Source organism: Megascapheus bottae, chromosome 16 (assembly GCF_031878675.1).
Source record: "Megascapheus bottae isolate mThoBot1 chromosome 16, mThoBot2.hap1, whole genome shotgun sequence".
In the NCBI taxonomy this organism is placed as follows: domain Eukaryota; kingdom Metazoa; phylum Chordata; class Mammalia; order Rodentia; family Geomyidae; genus Megascapheus; species Megascapheus bottae.
Window position 1 is genome coordinate 10,583,170 of NC_143524.1, and position 17,236 is coordinate 10,600,405.

General features: G+C 34.2%; 2 protein-coding genes across 2 annotated transcripts; both read right to left on the reverse strand.

The window, feature by feature from the left end:
• Nucleotides 1-1,934: 1,934 nt before the first annotated feature.
• Nucleotides 1,935-2,882, reverse strand: LOC150052730 (olfactory receptor 8H1-like). Its single transcript, XM_090348806.1, has one exon. It carries the CDS (start codon nt 2,880-2,882, stop codon nt 1,935-1,937), a length of 948 nt encoding a protein of 315 aa, XP_090204932.1.
• Nucleotides 2,883-7,451: 4,569 nt separating this feature from the next.
• Nucleotides 7,452-8,399, reverse strand: LOC150052731 (olfactory receptor 8H1-like). The gene has a single exon (XM_090348807.1). It carries the CDS (start codon nt 8,397-8,399, stop codon nt 7,452-7,454), a length of 948 nt encoding a protein of 315 aa, XP_090204933.1.
• Between the last annotated feature and the right edge of the window lie 8,837 nt (nt 8,400-17,236).

The following is a 17,236-nucleotide window of genomic DNA, read 5'->3' on the forward strand; positions in this document are numbered from 1 at the left end:
CCTTTATGCATATTTTTCTCAACTTCAAACAGAAATCATAGAAATGCTATCAGATATGAAGTCTGTACAGCATAGTTCAAAATGAAAATTTGAATCAAAGTTTTTCAGGTGACACTGATATATAACAAAAAATTTTAAATTTATTTTAAAAAAGTAGCAGAATATAATGAATATTGAAAGATTTGATACATTCTTATAATTTCAAAACTCTCAAATATTTTATTAAATCTATCAAAGAGATAAGGGCTAAAACAAATTGAGGTTGTTCATTTTATTAGTTTACTCTTATTTATTCTTTTTGCAGCATGGTGTTTGAAAAAAGGGTTTCATTTTATAGCAAAACATTACTATATTAATAATCAGAAGGCATTTAGGGAAAAATCAAATATAATTTTTATTCAAAATTTTAGACCATAGCTTTATAGTTACCTTATAAAATTATAATGGTTGGATTTAAACAACTTGTATAATTTGTAATTTTTATAAATTTTAAAACAACAAAATTCTGGAAAAGGAACAATACTTTTAAAAAATAGCCTACAACATCAGAGATAAGTGAAAAATACAATTGAAAAATATGCAAGAAAAATATGAAAATTAGGAACATTTTAATATTCAACTAAACGAGTTTATGCGTTGCCACAAACCTAAAGTTTATTATAAAATATTAGCTTTACATCTCTATTTACAAATATTACAAGGGTAAATCACTTAACTGAAGAATTTACTTTTAAGGTATATTCCATTAACCTGAGGAAGCAGATTAATGACATGGAATATACCCATCTGTCACTGGATACATGGCCCTCAGATGTTTACCAGATGCCCCCATAGGAGATGTTACTGTAAGCAGATTTTAATATGGAAAACTCACAAAATTTCAGTCAAACAGTGTTGCAAAATGAGCATTACCGTTGCCTGTTTATTGAGACCATATTCATCCCCTAGCTCTTATTAAAAAAGTCTTCACTAATATAACAGATATTAAGTGATTGCAGAGAGATCCAGAAGAGTGCACAGGAAATGACACACATCCTATTTAAATAAATCATTTGCTTGCAGATAGCCATAGTTATTCATTGAGAAGAATATACACAATTGTATATTACATTTGTTATTAATTTCAAGAGAATATTTTTATGTTCAATAGTTTCTTGAAAATGAGTATTACTGGAATGTTGATATTTTCCATATCTGCTAAATTTTATTTTTGAGTTAAAATAAGATGAAATAAATTTTGAAAAATACACAATAGAGGCAGGCACCATGCCTACAATCTTGCGGCTAAAGGATGACATCTTAGTACCGCTGTTCAAAGTCAGTCCTGGCCAAATTTCTGTCCAGGAGACACTTACGTGATTAAGCACCAAAAAGTAAGAAGTGAAAAGCTCAGGGACAGGGCTCCTTACCAAAGAAATGAATAAATAAGAATTTAGACAGGCATGTGAATTACAATATTTAAGGAATAAGATTAAATGATGAAAATAAGACAAAGGGCTATCAATTTCACTGTACTTCTACTCTCCTGTAACTCTCCTGTACCATATGGACCCTCCATTAAGATTTACCTTGTGTCAATGAGAAATTTTAAACATGCAGTGAATTTGCAAGTAATATAAACATAAAAGATTATTCTATGCCATAAAAATGTACATGTGGCTGTTATTATTGGACATCTACAGAAATGTTCTTCATAAGCAAATTTAGTATATGGCCAATAAAGGTATGCATGGATTATTCTATGACATAATGTGACAATTAAAAACAAATAATTTCTGGTACTCATTAGTACATAATTTATCACCAAGAAATACAACATAGACTTCTAGTAATGACTTCTTGGAGATGTATGTGATGGAAAGAGAAGAGCAGCTGAACGTACCCTTACCCAAATGAAGCACATCTCTCCAACAGACCATAGATTAATTTATCAATCATTTTAATAGCCTGGTGGACACTCTCTTCTGCATGACTCGAAAGAAAGCATTTTTCACTTCCTTGTTCCTAAGACTGTAAATAAGTGGGTTCAGTATGGGAATCACAATCGTGTAAAACACAGAAGCCACTTGGTCCTTCCCCAGGGAGTAGGACTTCTTGGGTTTTAAGTAAGTGAAGATCATAGTGCCATAGAAAACAGTGACCACCAGCAGGTGGGAGGCACAGGTGGAGAAGGCTTTCTGCTTTCCTGAAGTGGACTTCATTTTCAGAATCGTCGCCAGGATGGACACATAGGACATAGCTATTGTGATAAGGGACAGCATTAGAGTAGAACCGGCAAGAATAAATATCATCAATTCAGTATCATTTGTGTCCTTACAGGACAGAGCTAACATCGGGGTTATGTCACAGAAAAAGTGGTGGATGATATTGGAATGGCAGAAAGTCAATCTGCTCATGCAAATGACATTGACAGAGGAATCTAGAAGGCCAGCCACATAGGACCCAGCAAGAAGGGTCCAACAGAGTCTTGAGGACATTATGATGGGATACTGCAGAGGTTTGCAGATAGCCACATAGCGATCATAGGCCATTGTGGAGAGCAGAACACATTCTGTAGCTGCAAACAGGACAAAAAAGAAGAGCTGGGAGAAGCAGCCAGTGAAGGAAATATTTCTCGTGGAGGTGAGTAAGTTCTGTAGGGTTTTAGGTGTGATGACACTTGAGTAGTTGAGGTCAATGAATGAGAGGTGAGTGAGGAAAAAATACATAGGCACGTGAAGCTGGAGGTCCAGACGAATTACCATGATCATGCCGAGGTTGCCCAGCACAGTGGTCAGGTAAATCAGGAGAAACAGCAGGGAGAGGGCCAGCTGCATCTCTGCAGAGTCTGTCAACCCCATAAGGATGAAAAAGGGCACCACTGTGTCATTCCAGGTCCTCATCGTGGGCTGGTGGTTGAAAAACTACAGGTAATAGTTACTCAGTCTAAATGACTTATCGTTGTTACTTACATGAGTGCCCTAGTATCTCTATAAGTAAACTACATCAAGTAAAATACAATTTATTGATACAAAATGCAAAAAATACAACTATAGATAAATCTGTAAAGTGACATTTACTTAACAAAAGGTAATTTTCTTAATTGAACACACCTTATTATTTGGTAAACAGTTTTGATTACATATTTAGGGTACAAATACTGTGACATTATAGGTATTACTATTTCCCAAGAACATTTAGTTAAGAGTTCCAATATAATTGGCTTATCTTCTGTATATGATATCTTTATGGTTCTTTGATATACTTATTTGATATACTTATTTTATTTCAGTTAATCAAAATGGTACTTAGGCAATGATTATAGATATAAAATGACTTTATTGGATTTACTTTTATGCTGGCTATATCAATAGACCTTTAAACAAGCTGAACTTTTAGTCAATTTCTGTAGTTAGCAATAGGTAGCATGATAGACAATCCCAAATATTTAATGCTTCCCAAAGTGTACTTAATAATCAAAATCAAGTTTTATCTAAAATCAAAAGTTAAATACACGGGCCATCAGCTTTGAATCCTTAACTCCATATTCTTCCTATCTATCTACAGAAGTAGAGCTGTGGCTCAAGAGGTAGGGCAGTAGCCTTGAGCTGAAGAACTCAGGAACCATGGCCAGGCTCAGAGATCAAGAACAATGACTGACAAACAAACAAACAAAAAAACTTTGTATCTATCTATCTATCTATCTTAATAATTTAGGTGTTATTCATAGCAAGATCCAAATGATATACATTTGGTACTCTTTAAATTATAGACACAGTGATGCTAAATCTTCAGGAGCTGTTATTGTTCTTTTAAGATGATTCAGTTCAAACATATTAAGTAAATCACGAGGAATCAAGATACCACCCAATAGTAAAGGTATGTATCACTAACAAGCATAGCCTGTAGAATTTTTAAATCTTCTTTACATTTACAGATTTATTTGTATAAGCTAGTTGTAAAAATGGACATCATTTCTACCAGTCCATATATCCATGCAAAATGGAGTACTTACTCTTGACCTGTGAAAGGAAATATTCTAGAGTGAAAGCCAAGGAATTTGTGAAACTGAAGTTTCTTTTGCTTTTTCTTTAACAAATCAAGTTGAGATCCAATAAGGTGCTCAGCCTTTGTGTAAAACAATGTTTTCCTTTCTGTAGTTCTTTTTAATTCCTTTATGCATTCATCTTTTAGTCTAAAAGAATTGTGTCACCAGAGAAATTTTAGTAAGATGGCTCAAAAGAAAATGTTACATTGAAGAACATGTCAAAAGCAATGTTGGTGAGCGATTGTGAGCATGAGCAGGTAGCATGTCCCTCATATATCCTGAGTGTTCATTTATTGGGTGATCACTTAATAGGCATGGGGATGGTACAGTCCTTTGTCATCCTTAGTGACCAATTTCTTAGGATATTTCTTGGCACATGTTCAAGGACAAAAATTCAAAGACCAAATGAACAGAGATTCAGCTTTTTCACATAGAAGTCCCACAATAAGAAACAGAATAACTAGGATGTTTTTACGTGTAACATTTAAATACAGTATTTAATTTAGTTTCCTAGTTATAAAGTTACAAATTATTTTATGTGAATACCTGTGGATTGATGAATTTTTCAATACTGTGGAAAAAAGTTTTAGAGAATCAATTTCCTCTGATAGGCACCATACAAAATGGAATGGTTATTATTTCATTCTGATAAGTGTTACATTAAAAAGTATAATCCTGGGGAAGAGGGGCTGTGGATCAAGGAGTAGGGGAGCTAGCCTTGAGCTGAAGAGCTCAGGGACAGCACCCAGGCCCAGAGTTCAAACGCCATGACCCACAAAAAAATTAAAATGCTGTCATAAAGAAGGATTATACTTCTGTAACTGTAGCATAATCCTAAATTGAAAGAAGTTAAAGTAGCAAGGTACTGCTGAATAATTATGCAGTGATCTTCCTTAAATACATGTGACTTATTAAAACATGTACTTATGGGCCCGGGAGTTTGGCCTCGTGGTAGAGATTCCTTGGTACCACATACATAGAAAAAAACGGAAATGGTGTTGTGGCTCAAATGGCAGAGTGCTAGCCTTGAGGATAAAGCCTTGAGATTAGAGCTTAGGTCCTGAGTTCATGCCCCAGGACTGGCAAAAACAAAAAAAAAAACCCGTACTTGTGCATATGCATGATAATGATTCCCTATCTCATCCAGATTATGTTAAAATGACATAATATACTTGGTCAATAATATCTAGTATTTTTTGTGTTCCTTATAAATGTAAAGTGAGTGCAAAATGATAGAATAGACAAATTGAAGGCTGATTGTTAAATCTGAGGCCCAGATCACACTTCCTCTTTATATGATCAGGCTAAATAGTTGAATAAATATGAGTGATAAGGATAATGCAGCTGAACTATTTCATTCATGCTTATTTTCTAAGGATGAGGCTGCAAAGGGAGAATCTGAAAAGTATAGCTTAAGAATCATGAAAAGATCCTTCAAACCTTCCATTCAAGTATTATGTAATTAATATACCTTCAAATAATAAAAAAAAGTTTTTCTACACAAGTGTGCTGGCTTCCCAGAATTTTAGGAGATAATTTCTTGGTATGAACGAGAAACTATCTTTAAGCGGGATACTCCAGGATCCTGTTTGTAATCCCAGCTACTCAGGAGCGTAAGATCTTAGGATCAAGGTTTGAAGCCATCCCAGAAACAAAAGTCCATGAGATTCTTCATTCCAAATAATCAGGGGAACACTCGAAATGTATGTGCAGCTTGGGTAATATTTGCAAAAAAAATCCAGTCTGATTGAATAAAGTTAGTATTAGGGAATAATGTTGTATGAAAAGAATGTTGCAGATTAATGGAAGCTCTAGGTTCAATGTGTCTGGCACCATTTGATTGTGTTTTTTTCCTGAATTTTGTAACAAATGGCAAAACCAAATACTTCAATAGTGATCAGAGAGTGGAAAGAGACATTCAATATTAAATTAAGCAAAGCCTTTAATAATTAAACAAAAGTTTATCAGAAACAATGGATAATCATTAACATTTTAGTTGCAATTTCAAAAAATAAGTATCATGGGCTGGGAGTTTGGCCTAGTGGTAGAGTGCTTTGCCTAGCATGCACGAAAACCCAGGTTTGAGTCCTCGGTACCGAGGATTTTACATTTGCCATATGGTATTTTTTATAAAAATCAGTAAAAGCCATAACGTATTTAGGAGAAAAATCATGTTAAATTTTATACCAAAAATGCCCTCAATAAACTTCTATGATAACTTACAAAATAGACATGGTTTGAGCAATTTGTGTAACAGTTAAAATTTTACAACAAAAACAATAGCCACAAAATGAAACCATACCTCCAAAACTAACCTCTACACTCAGAAATGATTAAAATTACAGTACTAGAATGTGGAGATCATTGAAAACTAAAACAATATTATGCTCTTGATCAACATTGGGATGCCATGAACTTGAAATTGCTTTTCATATATTTGCATTATAACCTTTTCTATTAAAAAAGATAAAAGAAAGGTAAGTCAAGAATTTAATTCAGGCATTAATTTTTAATGAATATTTCAAAGTAGACACAATAACATACATACAATGAAGAACACATAATCTTCAAATATTTTACAAGGGCACATAAGAGATGTCATTGCATACTGATTTTAGAGACCAGTAAGTTTATAATAATTCAGGCTTAACACAATATTTTGAATCTGTCTGGAAAAAGATTCATCTTGCAGTTACCTTCTATGAGGTAACCCTCTTTAAATAAACCCAGAAAACTGAAGAAGACAACACAGAAAAGAGCAGAAATACCTTTAAATATGTCGTATGTAAGCAAATAGCCAGTTAATTGTTGAGAAGAATATATTCAAATGTGCAGTTTTTCTCCAATAAATTTGAAGAAGATTTTCCATTTGGACCTCAACATTAGCATTATTTTCTTATATCAAATTTTCATACAGAAATATTCTTTGTAAACGTATAAAATGTCAAGTATAATACTAGCTTTTGGAGTATTTTAAGTATTTTGGCTGGAATTATGGTTTATCCTGTGGAACTGAAAAAGCTGGGTCTTCAAATTCAGTGCCATCTTAAAGAGTTAATCAGTAGTAAGATATTTTATGTGATAAGAGAAATGAGTACTAAAACTATTAGCATTGAGTATAATGCTAATGCAAAATAATGGTTTTCATACAATAACTTCAGCTTGCAATCTGCATTTAACTTCTATTACTTACCCCAAAAGTACAGCCAAATTTTATATATCATAATGTATCTGTTCTGTGCCCCTATTAACACATGCTTTGTTGCCTCTACTTATAATCTGGACTTCTCATAATTTATTTCAGAGTATGTCATTAGAAACATTATGACAAATGGATGGTGGATAAATAGAAACATAGGCCAATGAATACATTCTTTTAACATGAAAAATCAGAAATGATTAGCTTAAACATGTCACATTACTGTCATTTTATTTTCCTAGATCCCATTCTTTTCAGCATAACACGAAAGAAAGCATTTTTCACCTCCTTGTTCCTAAGACTATAAATGAGTGGGTTCAGCATGGGGATCACGATCGTGTAAAACACAGAAGCCACTTGGTCCTTCCCCAGGGAGTAGGACTTCTTGGGTTTTAAGTAAGTGAAGATCATAGTGCCATAGAAAATAGTGACCCCCAGCAGGTGGGAGGCACAGGTGGAGAAGGCTTTCTGCTTTCCTGAAGTGGACTTCATTTTCAGAATCGTCGCCAGGATGGACACATAGGACATAGCTATTGTGATAAGGGACAGCATTAGAGTAGAACCGGCGAGAATAAATATCATCATTTCAGTATCATTTGTGTCCTTGCAGGATAGAGCTAACATAGGTGACGTGTCACAGAAAAAGTGGTGGATGATATTGGAATGGCAGAAAGTCAATCTGCTCATGCAAATGACATTGACAGAGGAATCTAGAAGGCCAGCCACATAGGACCCAGCAAGAAGGGTCCAACAGAGTCTTGAGGACATTATGATGGGATACTGCAGAGGTTTGCAGATAGCCACATAGCGATCATAGGCCATAGCAGAGAGGAGAAAGATTTCAGCACCAGCAAACAGAACGAAAAAATAGAGCTGGGAGAAGCAGCCATTGAAGGAAATGTTCTTGTTGGAAGTCAATAAGTTCTGTAGGGTTTTAGGTGTGATGACACTTGAGTAGCTGAGGTCAATGAATGAAAGGTGAGTGAGGAAAAAATACATAGGCGTGTGAAGCTGAAAGTCCAGGCGAATTATCATGATCATGCAAAGGTTTCCCAGCACAGTAGTCAGATAAATTAGGAGAAACAGCAGGGAGAGGGCCAGCTGCATCTCTGCAGAGTCTCCCAGCCCCATGAGGATGAAGTTGGAAACCTTTGTGTTATTCCAGGTTCTCATAGAGTGTTGATGGATCCTGTTGAGAAATTAGAGATCATGCTTAGCTCAAATGACTAAAACTTCAAAAGGGTTTTTGCCTAATACATAAGCTGTTTTTGGTCCAGTACTCACACAGTCTAGTGTCTTCATAAGTAGCATTGGTTACCTCAAAATTAATACTACATTTACAGGAAATGACAAAAAATGACCAATAATATTATAGTTACAAAATTAACATTTACTTACACCCCAAAAGGTAACCTTTCTGTAATTTGAACAAATGAGTATGTATCAAATGCTATTTTATTAACCCATTTGATCTACATGAGATGTTATACCTTTTTTCTTTCTTTCTTTTTTTTTTTTTTTGCCAGTCCTGGGCTTGAGCTTAGGGCCTGAGCACTGTCCTTGGACTTTTCTCAAAGCTCTAGCCTCAGCACCATTTCCGGCTTTTTTCTATATATGGGGTACCAAGGAATGGAATCTGGGTCTTGGTGCATGCTAGACAAGCACTCTACCACTAGGCCAAACTCCCAACCCTGTTGTACACTTTTTCCTACTCTGGTTACTATACATGAGAATTAGTTTGAGGAATGTTATGTAAATTATCTGAAGGCAGTCTCATTATATGTAAATTGATTTAATTACATTTATGTGACTCAAAATATAGTTGTTACTTCTATTCTCCCTGTATGATAATTATATAATTGGAAGTGGCAAAATGCTCAATGCATAATTTGCAGACACAAACAACTTTTGTAAGTCAATGCCTTTTGACATAACTATATCAATTAACACTGCTTATAAATAAATTTTCTTTTAGTGGACATCTGTAGGTTCTATTAGACTCATGGATTATAGAATAATATTATACTCAGTAATGTATTTACAGACTAAAATGAAATAAAATATTAACTACAATGAAACTTTAAGTGCATTGGCCCTAGTCCCTGGATCTCTCAAATCAATATTTCCATGGCAGTTAATCCTGATGTATACTCTTCACTTTGAAGAAGAGTATATATATATTATTTCATAAAAATATTCCTTTTTATGTAATGATAAACTTCCAGGGCTTCTTTTTTCAGGATTGTTGAATTGAAATTGGTTAAATGAAATCATTATGAATCTAGATGAACCCCACTCAATAAACAATTGAGAAGCCCAACAGAAAAAGAATATCAGCACAACTATAAAACAAAGAGTTAGACTGTTTAGGGATATCCTCTTTTCCTACATATTTATTCAAATAAACTGGTTATATTGAGGGACTTAATTTCAATGTATCCCATGTATTTATTTAATGTGAAATACTTACTGTGAACCAAAGTTGGTGAAACAAACTCTTCTTTCAGTAATTTAAGGCAAAAAATAATTATCAGCTCTCAATTTTTCTTGTAAATAAAATACAAAATCCATGTAACGAATGAAGCATTTCTGTAATGACACATATATTTTGTTTTCTGTGTTTAACTTTAAATTTGTGTGCATTCATTATTTTTACTCTGACACAATTTAAATCACCCTTGAAATGGTGATCAGAAGGCACACATGAGACCTTAACATGGAAGGAATATCTGTAAAGAATGTTGAGGAGCTACTGTAATTGCAAGCTGAGCAGGATATGCTCCCTTCTCAGTCTAAATCCAGGGCACTGTATTTAACTGTCCTGAGCATTATGCAACATTCTGTCATCCACAATGACCAATTTCCCAGGAAAATTACCTGGCAAATTTTCAAGGACAAGTTTTTAAGAGCTAAATGAACTTGTGTTTGGTCTATTCACACAGAAGCTACAAAATAATGAGCAATACATTTTTCAAAAAATTATTGGACATGAGTAATTAAACAGTACTCTAAACATTCATGTGGTGAGAACAAAGGATGATATTCTTAAGAGAGGATCACGAGGGCACAATAGTTATGTTCATATAGTCATTAAAATGCTAGGTAATGCAAACATATAAGCAAAATATAGTTTACTGTATTTAATTCTTCATTACTTATATCAATTAAGACCTTCCAAAAAATTTAACTTTTGATGGCGTTTTGTAGGTGACATTGCAGACTATTAATCTTAATGCTTATCTATGTAATACTTTCCTAAGAAAACCAGACAAATTCAGGCTACACTCTGATAGACTCTGAATCCTTATCTCCATGGTTATGTTCCAATATTTTTGTAAGCTACTTACCAGAGGCTCAATTGATATATGCATGGTCCTCTTCCATTAGAAACATAATTCCTTTTCATGTCATGTTAAATCTTCAAGGCCTTTTTTCAAGGTGATTCAACTTAAATTTAGTAAATAAAACCTTGATGATTCTAGATAACAAAAAGGAAGTTGTATATTCTACAAGTAAAAGTATACATCTCTAAAAAGTGTGGTTTGTGGGTTTTCCCTCATTTATACATTTGTGGAAGACAGTTGTCCAGATGGATTTCACTTTGAAATGTCCATATACAAAGTAGGATATGTATTCTTGATTGGCAGTAGAAAACTTCTAGAGGAAAAGCCAAGAAATTTTTGGTACTCTTATTTTTAATAAATCAAATTGAAACAATTTACAGTACTACCATTCTCTGTAACCTAATATTTATCTGTCTATAGTTATTTTTATTCTAAAAACATTAAATCCCTAGAGAAATTTTAAATGTTACTAGGAAGGAGAATCTCAAATGAAATGCCAGTGAATGGTTGTGAACATTAGAAGGTGATGTGTGCCTCATCTCTCAGCCACATATATCTATGGAAACATGGATATCAAGATAGCAGTTTTTATGTCCTATTTAAAGACAATATATATTTTATTTTGGTAGTTATAAGGTTATGAATTAATTTGTATGTATAGCTGTTAAGTCAAGAAAGTTTTGAATTTTTTGAAAAATATTTTAGAGAATCAGTTTCCTGTGACGGATAAACTTGGGATGGAATGGTCACTATTTCATTCTGATATGTTACATTAAGAACTGTGATTCTGTCATAAATATGTTGTGTGCTTCACCAGTATGCCAACAACAAAAAAAGTGAAGCTGAGTCAGGAAAGCAACTCCTTTTGCAACAGCCTCAAAGAAAATAAAATACTTAGGAATTAATGGAACCAAGGCAGTAAAGGACCTCTATAATGCAAGCTTTAAAAATCTGGAGAAAGAAATTAAAGCAGATTTAAGAAAGTAGAATAAATTCCCATGCTCCTGGATTGGAAGAATTAACATCATGAAAATGTTAATACTGCCAGTACTGCCAAGGGCTGTCTACAAATTCAAAGCAATACCCATCGATATCCCAAAGTCATTCTTTAGTGAAATAGAGGAAACAATCCAAAAATTCATATGGAATAATAAAGGACCTGAATAGCATAAACAGCCCTTAGCAGAAGGAACAGTGCTGGAGGAATATCAATACCAAACTTCAAACTCTACTACAAATGTATAGCAATAAAGACAGTGTGATACTGGCACAAGAACAGGCCCAAGAACAATGGAATAGAACTGAAGACCCAGGAATAAACCCACAGACTTATGACTATCTAATCTTTGATGAATGAGCCAAGAATGCTGACTAGAAGAAAGGCAGTCTCTTTTACAAATGGTGCTGGCAGAACTAACTAAACACATGTGGAAATCTAAAGTTGGTTCCTCATCTGTCTCTCTGAACCAGAATCAACTCCAAATGGTTCAAAGACCTTGAGGTAAAAGCAGACTTTCTGAAAATTTTACAGGAAGAAATAGGAGACACACTTGAGACCCTTGGCACAGGCCGAAATTTCTTAAGAAAGGCCCAGAAACACAACAAATTAAAGAAAGTTTGGGTAAATGGGATTCTAAACTGCAGAGCTTCTATATGGCAAAGGACATAGTCAGCCAAATAAATAAAAAGCCCACAGAGTGGGAGAAGATCTTCACTGGCCATACAACATACAAGGGCTTCATATCTAAAATATATCTACAGCTCAAAAAATTGAATTCTCGAAAACAAATTCTCAAAGAAAAGACCATCCCATTAAAAGAGGAAATAAAAGTGATAATAGACACATGAAGAAATGCTCAACATCTCTGGCCATAAAATAACTGAGATTTCACCTCACCCCAATTAGACTATCCATTATCAAGAAATCTAATAACAATGGATGCTCCTGAGATGTGGCCAGAGGGGATCTCTACTGCATTGTTGCTGGGAGTGTAAACTTAGGTTCCTCAAAAGTCTAAACATAAAGCTCTCCTATGACCCAGCAATCCCACTCCTTGGCATTTACACAAATGTCCAGAAATAAGACCATAAGACCTACCAGCACAACAATGTTTACTGCAGCATTATTTACCATAGCTAAGATATGGAACAAACCCAGATGCCTCTCAGTAGATGAATGGATCAAGAAGATGTGGTATGTTTACACCATGGAATTCTATACTACCTTCAGAAGGAATGACATTTCCCCAATATAAAGAATTGAAAAAAATCATATTAATTGAAATAAGCCAGACCCAAAGGAACACAGGTTTCATGGTTTCCATCATTTGTAACAATCGAGGATTTTCTTAATAAAGGATCTTAATAGCTCAAAAGCTATGTACATATGGTCATATAGGATGAGTCTAAGAAAAAGGAACTCTAGGATGTGGACACAGGTTTATCTTTGTGATTGTTCTTAATGTACTTTGTAAAACTATTTCTAGTCTCTTCTTTTCCTCTTATGGTTTATCTCATGTTACTGTATCTGAATGTGGTGCCTGGTATATTGCGTATATGTTTATTTGTTTATTTTCAAAAGGGAAGTTAAAGGAAAAACAACATGAGAATAGGGGGGAGGAAAAATGGGGAAAAAACATGGAAAGGGGTAACAATGTTCAAGAAGTAATGTACCCAGTACCTGATGAATGTAACTGTAACCCCTCTATACTTCACCCCAACAAAAAAGTAAAATAAATAAAATGTGTGCTTCAATACCAGTAAAGTATTCCAATATTTAAAGGAGTTTACTGCTAAATAATTATGGAGTGATCTCTCTTGAACACGTAATACATATTAATATATGGAATTTGCATAATTGTAATTAACTACACATTCAGTATCTTATCCTCATGTTCTTAAAGTTATATTTATATATATATAGATATACACATACTTGGAAAATGCTATCTAGTATTTTAATGTTCATGTTCCTTCTTTTTTTAGAAATGTAAAATTAGTACAAAAAGATATATTAGCTGGTCCTGAATTTGAGGCCCAGACTCACTTCCTATTTATATGATCAGGCTAAATATTTGAATAAATATTAGTGAAAAAAATAATGCAGCAGAATAATTTCATTCATGATTATTTTCTAAAAATGAGGATGCAAAGGTAGAATCTGAAATGTACAAGTAAAGAATCATGAAAAAATACTATGGACTGTGAATTGTTACCATATAATTGCTACTGCAAATATGAATAATGTTCTTCTGAGAAAGTGTGCTTGTTTCCTGGAATTTTAATAGGTAATTGTTGGAATGAATAATAAATAAGAAGTTATCCTTTCTTTTTTTTTTTTTGTGAGTCATGGGGCTTGAGCTTGGCATTGGTGGTGTCGCTGAGCTCTTCAGCTCAATGCTACCACCTTACCCTGGAGCCATGCCTCACTTCTCATTTTATAGAGGTTAATTGGAGATAAGAGTTTCAGGTCCTTTTGTGGCCAGGCTGGCTTTGAACCTTGATCCTCAGACCTAGCCTCCTTAGTTGCTAGGATTACAGACGTGAGCCATTGTGCCCAGCATAAGAAGTTATCTTTACACTGAACACTCAATGTTCATGTTTGCAACTCCAGATACTAAGTGGATTAATATTTTAGGATGGAGATTTGAAGCCAGCTAAGGCAGTTAAGTCTATGAGACTCTTATTTACAATTAACCAGCAGGAAACCAGGAAATGGAAGCATTGCCCAAGTGGTAACTGATGTTTGTTTAAATCCAGTCTGACCTTATCAGGTTGTCAAATTAATATTAGGGAACAGTGTTTTATAGGGGAGTGTGGTACAGATTAATGGGGTTCCAGGATCAATGTGTCTGACATCAATTGTGGGGATTTTTCTGTATCTAGTAATTGATAGTAAAACCACATGTTGCACAAAATGAACAGAGATTGGAAAGAGACCCTATAATAAAAGTAAGCAAAGCCTTTAAGAATCAGAAATAATTCAGCCTGTGTAACAGTACCAATAAGCACTAAAACATTATTCCAAATGTCAAGCATAAACTTATAGCAATACTACAAACATACATTCTAGACTACACAGATAGCAAAGTAAACATCAGGCAATTTCTTTTAGGTGGCATTGCTACAGGATACAGTAAATTTGGAAACAGATCAGGAAAAATAGCATTAATATATGCATTGAAATATTTAATAGATTAGTAATAAATTAGTAGACCTAAAATTACTATATACTAAAAAAGAATTTATCTTGTTTTCATTAATTACAAATATTTTTTCTTTATGACACTAGTTGGATTGGAAGTCACTCTTAGCAGATAATGATTTGTCTTAGAAACAATTTATAAAGTATTTAGAGAGAAAAAATGATGTGCAATTTTACCCCCCAAGATCCCTTAAAATATCAATTATAACTCATAAAATGTAGCCTTTATGTAAACCATCTATGGAAACACAGTTAAAAATTAAAAACAACAAAATAGTTGCAAAATGAAGCCATGACTTCCAAATTTGACCTTTAAAATCAAAGAGAATTTAACGTACAGTACCAGAATTTATAGAGCAAATTGAAAATGAAAAAAATTTACTTTGTTACTTAGTCAAACTTTATGGGATATCACAAAAATGAAATTGATTTTTAAATAGTGATGTTATATTTTTACCTAATTTAAAAAAATGTTTGAAAAAGTGAATCAAGCATTTAATTCAAATATTTATTTTTATTTATTTATTTTGCCATTCCTGGACTTGAGTCAGTCAGGGCCTGAGCTCTGTCCTTGGATTTTCTTAAGGCTAGAGCTCTACCACTTGAGCCTCACCGCCACTTCTGGCTTTTTCCTGTGTATGTGGTACCAAGGAATGGAACCCGGATCTTCGTGCATGCAATGCAAGCACTACGCCAAACTCCCAGACATCAAATATTTATTTTTAAATAATATTTCAAGCGGGGGGAAGTGACTCACGACTGTAACCTTAGCTAACCAAGAGTCTGAGATCTGAGGTTCGAAGTTGAAAGCCAGACCGGGCACTGAAGACCATGAGACTTTTATCTCCAATTAAACACTAGAAAACCGGAAGTGTCGCTGTGTTTCAAGGGGTAGGGCAGTAGCCGTGAGCTGAAAAGTTCAGGGAAAACTCCCAGACCCAGAGTTCAATCCCCAGGACCCAAAAAACAAGAAACAAGATAAATGTTCCAAATTTGAAGGAATAACTTCAGTGCAGTGGAACAATCCCAGGTTTTATTCAATGAAGTAAGGCTTACTTTTCAAATTTCTAACAGGTACACAAAAAAGATGTCACTGTACATACAAAGATTTTTCTGACCCAGTAAATATACAGTAACTCAGACCTTAAATATTGTACAATAACTTTGAATTTGCATGAGAACATAGGGAGAACATACTCTGTCATTGACAAAGTAACATTCTTTAAATAATACAGAAAAATTGAACAGTAAATTACACCAATTCCACTTAAATTTGTCATATGCTTATAGCTAACTAGAGTTACTCCTTGAGAAGAATGTATCAATAGTGCTGTTTCTCTTTAATGAATTTGAAAAGAATTTCCCCAAACCCACAATGGTAAGTGTTACTTTCCTATAATATAGTATTAATACTTTAAACAAGAATTGGCAAAATGCCATTTCTGTATGTGAATTAAACTTATTGAAAGTAGCTTTAAAAACAGCTGTAAAAAATGCTGAAGGGGATGTGGCCAGGAGGGATCACTACTTCACTGTTGGTGGGAGTGCAAACTCATTCAACCACTATGGAAAGCAGTGTGGCAGTTCCTCAAAAGATTAAATATAGAGCTCCCCTACCTGATATTTACCCAATCATCCAGAATCAAGGACATGCTAAATCCACTAGCACAATGATGTTCATTGCAGTACTATTTACCATAGAAAAGATATGGAACCAACCCAGATGCCCCTCAGTTGATTAGTGGATCAACAAGATGTGGTATTTATACACAATGGAATTCTATGCTGCTATCAGAAAGAATGACATCGCCCCATTTGTAAGGAAATGGATAGAAAAAATCATATTAAGTGAAGTAAGCCAGACTCAAAGGAGCATAGGCCCAATAGTCTCCCCCATTTGTCATAATCAGTAGAAACCTTGGGCTCTCATAGCAGAGATTTACAATAGAACAAAATCTGGAGACATTAGGCCAAATAGTATGACACTAAATGTAATGACCTCCAGGAGAAGGAAACAAAAGCCATATAATGAGTGACTGTGTTCCTTAATGTACTATGTTATCTCTCATCTCTTTTGCCATCCCTTGGTTATCTCATATTGTTACAATATTTCACCTTGTTATCTGATCTATTTTATATGTGCTTAATTGGTTATTTGAAATTGGATAGAGAAGGCGGAAATCAAGATAAGCAGGCGGGGGAAAGGGTGGAAGGGAAATAGAGACCATTTCATGAGAAAGGGTATCAATGTTTGTGAAGTTATGCACCTTCTATCAGGTGAATGTAATATAACCCTTCTATTAATCACAATAAAAATTATTTAAAAAACAGCTGTAAATATTCTTATGAAAAAGGGGTTTTCGTGCATGCAAGGCAAGCAGTCTACCACTACGCTAAACAACTTGCCCCCAGAGCATAACAAATGAATCAGCTCTTTTTTTTTTTACCTGAGAAAACAGAAA

Excerpts from the sequence above, each read along its gene's own strand:
- LOC150052730 (XM_090348806.1), bottom strand. The coding sequence starts at position 2,882 with ATGAGGACCTGGAATGACACAGTGGTGCCCTTTTTCATCCTTATGGGG.
- LOC150052731 (XM_090348807.1), bottom strand. The coding sequence starts at position 8,399 with ATGAGAACCTGGAATAACACAAAGGTTTCCAACTTCATCCTCATGGGG.